The 7,416-nt window shown below is 56.9% G+C and overlaps 1 protein-coding gene and 1 pseudogene across 1 annotated transcript; both read left to right on the top strand.

Moving 5' to 3' along the window:
* The first annotated feature begins 2,221 nt into the window (after positions 1 to 2,221).
* On the top strand, positions 2,222 to 2,337 carry LOC112482174 (annotated as a pseudogene).
* A 2,117-nt stretch (positions 2,338 to 4,454) lies between these two features.
* Positions 4,455 to 7,011, top strand: CUNH19orf81 (chromosome unknown C19orf81 homolog). Its single transcript, XM_006905100.1, has 4 exons — positions 4,455 to 4,534; positions 4,637 to 4,757; positions 5,759 to 5,898; positions 6,819 to 7,011. The coding sequence occupies exons 1-4, from the start codon at positions 4,455 to 4,457 to the stop codon at positions 7,009 to 7,011; spliced, it is 534 nt and encodes a 177-aa protein (XP_006905162.1).
* Positions 7,012 to 7,416: the final 405 nt, after the last annotated feature.

The raw sequence follows: 7,416 nt of genomic DNA, 5'->3' as shown, positions 1-7,416 counted from the left end.
CACCCTGGGCCCTCCCGCCGCCTCCCATATGCAGGTAGCTTAGTGGCTTCCCCCAAGGCCACTTTTCCTCCCTGCCTCCCGACCTCTCTCGTGTCCCTACGTCCAACCTGGTCCCTGAGCTAGTCCCCAGGTGCTGCTTCCTCCCGTCCCTCCCCCTCCCAGCCCCATCGTCCTGCCCACCCTCTCTGCCCCGCCCCTGCCTCTCCGTCCCCACGGCCTCCGCTCCTGTCTCGTCTCTTCCACGTGGACTCTTTCTCCCCCTAACTGCCTGGTCCCCAGATTCTCCCCTCCCGCCGTTCCCCACATGGATCCAGTGGGGTGTGTCTGACGGCCAGCGCTGACTGTCTCTCCCCCCGCCCAGTTCTTCCTCGCTCCTCGTCACGTCCAGGGCAGAGTCCCAGCCCCTCAGCCTGGCGTTCAAGGCCCCGTGTGGCCCGGCACCAGCTGACGACTTCGGGCTCGCAGGGCAGGGCCCCTCGTTTGCACTCTGCTTTAGCACGGTGCATTCATTCATTCGCTTGTTCGACGTCTATTGAGTAATAATATCTCTATCAGGAGGCATTTGGCTAGCAGGTAATAGAAAACCGGACTTAATGCAATGTAAAGAATAAGAAATTCATTCTCCCACCCAAAAGGAAGCCCACAGCTAGGGTGGGTTTGGGTTTGGTTGAGTCGGCAGCTTAATGATGTCATTTAGAACCCAGTTTCTATTTCCCTACTTTTTGGTCTGGGATATAGTCCCTTCGTACATCGGCTTGCTTACCTCATGGTCACGAGGTGGCTGCCATGGTTCCAGGCATCACTTCCAGAGGTCTTCATCTTAAGAACTTCCAAATGACCTCTCCTCTCATTTCATTGGCCAGCGCTCAGTCACCTGCTCACTCTTGTCGCGATTGCTGGCAAAAGGGATGAAATTATGATGATTTCAGTCCGCGGTCCTCGACTCACATGTGAGGATCTTAAAGAACTTATACCTAATCCCACCTCAGATCCAATTTAACCTGAATCTCTAGGTCCGGAGTCCCACCACCTCCATTTTTTGAATGTTTGGCAGGTGATTATGATGAATAATAAGGGTTGGAAGGCAGTGGTTTAAACTGGATGGGATGTCCCCGAGGGAACTGGAGATCGGTGAGCCTCTCCTGAGTCACGTGGGTGGGGAACGGACCCTCATCCAATGGGGGAAGAAGGATAGGAATGGGGTCAAAGGGGTCTCCTTTGCGGCTGTCTGTTATAAGCACCTACTCTGTGCCAGGCGCTATGCTAGTCATAGCACATGCCCTGGTGGCAAAACAGACAGTTTCTCTGTTCTGTTTCCTTCCAGTGTCCCCAAAGTCCTCTTTCTTTCGGAGACACCCCTCCCCACCCCGCACGACACACACCATCTCTAACTTAGACCGAGGCACCCACCTAATCAATATAATTTGTGTTCAGCTCCAAAATGGTTGAGTGGAACCGAGTTGACCAGTTGACCAGTTTTACCGATCAACATGTGCTCATTTTCCGTTTTGCTGTTTTCTTTGTGGCATTTTGGAACCAATGACAGTTTTAGCGTATGGAGTTGCAAACGTTGGCCTAGGCCCATGGCGCCCAAGCATTTTGCCTGCAGAGCCTGATGAATGAAATGACGCAGCCTGTCCTCAGGCAGGGGAGGCGGGCGGGCATGAGGCACACTATCTCATAAATAATTAATAACCTGCAATGGCCATAAGTGCTCCTTAGTCTTGGGGCTGAAGAGAATTCTGGGAGGTTTCTGCAGATGATCCTCTCCTCTTTCGCTTCGAGACGAAGGTCCGGAGGCGGGAGGGAGCACAGAGGGTTCCAGTCACAGACAGACGGTGATTCTCAAATGCAGCAAATGAGGAGGATGATGACGCCTGATCGGGCTTAAGACATCGGCAGGGTCTGATCGCATGTGGTCACGTGGGCCACGGGGAGAGCTTTGGACTTCATTTGTCTCAAGGACGATGAGAAGCCTTGGGAGGGTTTTGAGGAACAGGAAGACGTGATCAGATCTCTCTTTGCAAATGCTATTCTGATCGGGTGATGGGGGACAGAGTTAGGAGGCTGTCATCCAGACGGGAGTCAGGTGAAAGGCAACAGACTGGGGAGATTGAGAATATAGGCTCCCGGATGTGGTTCCACAGTGTAGCGGGGAGCACGTCTGCTTAACACGCAGAAAGTCCTGGTGTTGGCGCCCCGGTGGAGCCACTGGTCCATGGTCTACGGCCACGCCACCCTGAACAAGCCCGATGTCTGATCTCGGAAGCTAAGCAGGGTCGGGCCTGGTTAGTACTTGGATGGGAGACCACCTAGGAAGACCAGGTGCTGTCGGCGTAAATAAAAAAAACAGAGAGAGAGAGAAAAGGGAACTCAGGCTCTGGATCCAGATGCTTTTTATCTTCATCCTATCGCTTTGGGCTGCGTGACCTTGGGCATGTCATTAAACCTCACAGTGCTTCCAGTTCGTCTGTTTAATTACCTCAGAAAGTCGTCCTGAGGATGCAATGGAGAGAATTTTCGAAAGCGCTTGGCTTTTTAAAAGGGGCTGGAAAACACGTCGTTCCTGTTGTTGTTAACCGGACGGATTTGAGAAGGAGATTATTGCGTTGGGGGGATGTAGAGGCGGCCAGTACAGCTGGGGGAAAATGATCAGAAAGGTCACCAGGGGTGACCACACGGAGGGCAGGTGCATCTCAAAGGGGATCTTATTAAAATGCAGATTCCCATGCAGTAGGTCTGGGCTGGGACCCTGAAATCTGTGTCCATAAGGGGACTTGATCCCAAAGGCAAGATGAAACCTCTGTTGGTTTGTAAGCAGGAGGAGCTGAGACGTAAAAATCCCCCCAGCTGCCCTGCGGGAACACGTGGAAGGCAGCAGGACGGGGACCAGAGAGGGGGACTTTCTGTGGTGCAAGCTAATATCTGTTGACGCCCTGAAGCCGTGTGCTGTAGATGGGCTGTCCCGGCTCGCAAGGGCCCATTGTGGACTTTTGCAAACTGGTTGCTAAAACTGTGGGCAGAATGAGATTGGTCATGGTGGGAGTACTAACACTATGAAAACGGGAAATGCTGCAGTCTGTGTGTGCGTGTGTGTGTGTGTGTGTGTGTGTGTGCGCGTGCACACTCACTCGCACGAGAGAGACACAGACAGAAAAGCACACCACTGAGTGTACTGACTTATAACGAGGGAGACCGTAACACACACATGCAATGTCCGAGGGAGAAGCCGAGAGAGAGGACTTTGAACAGGAGCCGGGCGGGAGGCACTCGGCGGCGCGGGGCTTTGCTCTGGATCACGTGCCGGCAGGAAGTGGAGGCCGGTCCCCGAGGCAGGAGCGATGAGCGGCACTAACCCCGAAAAGCAGCAGCATCGGCTCTGAGCCACGACGGGCACGTCCGGTCGCCCTTGTGCCTCCGGCAGGGTCCGCATCTTGTTGTGTTGACGCGTGACTCTGGGTGATCTTATTTTTATCTTGGTTCGCCGTGATCACAGCGAGGCCTTGGCCGATGTTGGTTTTTTGCGAAATCGTTTATGGCAATAGACGATGGAGAGAGAGGCAACAGGGCCTGGCCGTCGGCCGTCAGAGCTGCTTTCTGCTTTGTTCAGTTGCTGCAGCAGAGACCCCCAGACACAGTGGCGTTAAGAAGACGGTTTATTTCTCGTGTAACAGAGGCAGGTGGTCCAGTGGGTGGGACATCTCAGCCTATGAGATGACTCAGGGGCCCGGGTTCCCTCCGTGTTGTGGCTCCGCCGTCTCTCGTATGATGGAAGTTGACTTATTGCCACGTCCATAATCTGCCACATCCGAGGGAAGGGGCAACGAGTCTCAGACGAACGATCTTCTTTTAAGCAAATGACTCCAAAGGTTCGTTGTCACTCCCACTAACACTGTGGGTGAGAACTCGGTCATGTGGCCACATCTCGCTGCAAGGGAGTCTGGGAACTGTTGTCTCTAGCTGGGCGGCCATGTGCAGGCAAAACTCTAGGATTGTAGAGGAAGGGGAAAATGGATTATGATGGATTATGGCCATCGAAGACCAGTTGGCTGACCGTCGGGTTGTCTAGAAGGGCCCAGACTCGAGAGCTGTTATCGGTCCACAAACTGGATTCGCATGCTGCTCCTGGAGCGGACTGGGACCGCTGGGAGGACCGGAACGGGAAGCAAAGAATTGTCCCCCTTCTTCCTATCTTGCAGTCCCCCTCTAGTGCCACCTTTAGGCAGAGTCTAGCGAGAACCTAATAGGAACCCGGCTGTCAGAGTGGAAATAGGGTGGGTAGGTTCCTCCTGGTCACAGAGCGGGGCGCGGAAGCGTGGTGTTTGGAGCTTAGAGACGATAGCTTAATAACTGGCACAAGAGCTATTCTGGGGGTGTCATGGACAGCACTCGGTGATGCCCACTGAAGTGGAATGACATGTGAGGAGTGCTCGTGGCAGCTGCCATTCGGTTCTATGTCCCCAGGAGCCCTCCTTGTGGACCTTGAGACCCCTGAGGAGATGCTGGCTTGGAGACCGGGCAGGATCAAGTCCTCGTGAGTGGCCCCCAGCCCCATGACTTCTGACCTCAGCTCTCTGGAGTGCGGTGGCAGCGACCCCTGACCTCAGAGGTCCCTGCCTGATGGCCCTCTCCCCAGGAAGCAGTACCTGCGCCACATCATTGCAGAATATGAGGCCCTGGACCAAGAACTCCCGTGCATCAGGAAGTTCCCCACCCCGCCCGCTGCCCAGCCCCTCTGCTTGTGCTTGGAGACTCTGGTGAGTGGCCCCAGCCCTTGTGGAGTGGGGTGGGGTGGTGGAATGGGTGGAAAGGCACAGAGCCAGGTGGACAGAGTCCGAACCCAGACTCTGGGGCCTACTGGCTGTGGGTCAGGCACCAGGACAGGTTGCTGCAAAGTGTGAATTTGTTAAAAGTCAACTGTCAAATATATCACTGCTGGTCCTGGAGGGGCAGGGGGAGGGGCGGAGAACGAGGGGTGAAGAAGGACGGTGGTTGAAAGGCAGAGTGGGGGGACGGAGGACAAAGGAAGCCCTGCTAATCTACCTGCTAGGAAATTCTGTGAAGCTTACGAACGTAGCAAAAGCATGAGAAGAAGCCCATGTCTGCGGTAGATTCGGCAGGCTTCAGTGTAGGGTCTTCCTGGTGCCACAGGTAGATAAGAGTGGACATTGATGGGTCGCCAATCGCATGTCCGGCACATGGCTCAGAGGCTCTCTCTCAGCTGATTTGGCTGTCTACTCCCACACGGGGATCGCTTTGTTTTAGGGACAAATCTCTATCCTACAGCTCTTCTCTTTATGGCTTTGAACATGACCCCTTTCCTGCCTCCCCCCACCACACACTCAAGGCTTTCCAGGAGGGGACCAATGTCATGACTTCATTTAATGCTTCAGCAATTTTATATGCTATGACAATGGCAAAATCCCGTGGACATGGTAATCTCATGCTGAAAATGTGGTTTGTGGTCAATATATGTCTCTGAACGTTAAATAGATTGACATGAAGTCAAAACCCCCTAGGACCTTTAGTTTTTGACAGCTGAGCATTTCTTAAAATGGTAATATGAATATAAAAGGAAAAGACAGTAGATGCTTTTCTACCTGAGGGAGGGACGGGACCCGATGATCGGGTGTGATCTTTGTCCCTCAGATGCCACCTGGGCCTCTGCCACGTTCTGCAGGTGGGGTTTAGGGTGAGGACTTCAGAGCCGGACTGAACCCAAATGTCACAGCTGAGGCTCTCTCTCTGACTCCCCCAGCCCGAGGAGGACCTCACTCACCTGGAGGTGCTGGAGGCGCTGGAGGCCGAATTACCTGGGGCCATGGAGAGTGGCCGCGTAAGCAGCATCCGCTTCGAGAACATGAACGTCATCTGTGGGACTGCGGGGCGCAGGGACCGGTGAGCCCGCGGCGGGGGCGGGGCGGCGGGGACAACGGCGAGGGGGCAGAGCGGGGAGTGAGGTTCGGCGAGGGTCGGGGTCTACTAAGCGCAGGAGAGGGTCCGAGTCCGGGAGACGGAGCCGAGTGGGCGGGGCCTGGAAGTTAAGGCAGTGGGGGGGCGGGGCAGGGCCTGCAGCGACAGTAGGAGAGCGTGGACGCTGCGAGGGCGGAGCAATGGGGATGACGGTGAGAACCGGGAAGGGGCGGAACCGAGAGTGAGCGCGGTGACGGGGCTGGGCCAGGAGGGATCAGCGAGGAGGAGGGATCTGGAGTGATGGGTACTTGAGTGACTCGGGTGGTGACGGCGATGCGCAAGACGCAGGTGTGAGAAGGCAGAGCCTGGAATTAGCGCATTGCAGGTGCTGGGCCCGGGGCGATTAAGGGGCCTGGGGCCTGGCGTGTCTAGTTGGGGACGGATCCGGGAGCGACGGACCGCTGGGGGCCAGAGCAGTATTGAAGGGGCGGGGCCGGACGCAGAGGGGGCGGGGATTGGAAGAAGTGGGCGGGGCCGGACTCAGAGGGGCGGGGTTTGGACGAAGATGGGCGGGGCTGGACCGGACGGAGAAGGGGCGGGGTTGGATGATGATGGGCGGGGCTGGACGCGGAGGGGCGGGGCCGGGAGAAGGGTGCGGGGCTAGGAGCTGCCAGCGAACTGCGGGTTGAAAGTGGGCGACTGAACCAGGCTGAGAGAGAAGATGGGACCCAGAATGACAGAGGTGAGGGGCGACGTACAGACTGACCTGGAGGGGAGTTTAGGGACGGAGTGACGAGTTGAGGGACCGGGGTCGGTAAATGCACAGGGACGGGGCGGGGACGTTTCGACGGTCCAAGGCGGGGCCGGTACCACCAGATTCCCCTCCCGTCCCTGCCCTCTCGCAGGTGGCTCATCACGGTCACGGATTTCCAGACTCGCTCGCGCCTGCTGCGCTCGGGGCTCCACCTGCGCGGGCTCGCGCGCCCGCTCGTGCGCCACGACGAACTGCTGCTGGGCGATTACCGCCTGCACCTGCGCCGCTCCCTGGTCCGACGGCGCATGCTCGAAGCTCTGGGGGCGGAGCAGGCCGAAGATTGACGCTTCTGGGGGCGGAGCAGGCCGAAGATTGACGCGCGGGGGCGGGGCTTGCGCACCGCCCGGCTGGCTCGGGCCGCCTACCCGAGGCCGGGAGGAGAAGGGGCGTCGCCTTCCCCAGGAAGGAGGCGGGGCCGGCTCGAGGGGGTGGATACTGTGAGTTTAATTATAAAGAATGACCTGGTACAAAAGCCATTTCTCTCTGCAAAATCACGGCGGGGAGTCAGGGGAGGTGATGGGACATAGGGACGAGCCCCCATAAAATAATCCCTCCTCCCCAGTCTTCCCCCAGTCCCTGCAAATGGACGCCTGGGTCCCGATCCCTCGAGGGAGGAACTGAGGCCCGCGGGAGGGAAGATCCGGGAGCCGGGGCTTTCGACGCGCGCCGACCTGGGTCTCAGCGAAACC

Source organism: Pteropus alecto, unplaced genomic scaffold, assembly GCF_000325575.1.
Source record: "Pteropus alecto unplaced genomic scaffold, ASM32557v1 scaffold41, whole genome shotgun sequence".
Classification (NCBI taxonomy): Eukaryota; Metazoa; Chordata; class Mammalia; order Chiroptera; family Pteropodidae; genus Pteropus; species Pteropus alecto.
This window is presented reverse-complemented; position numbering and strand designations above follow the sequence as displayed.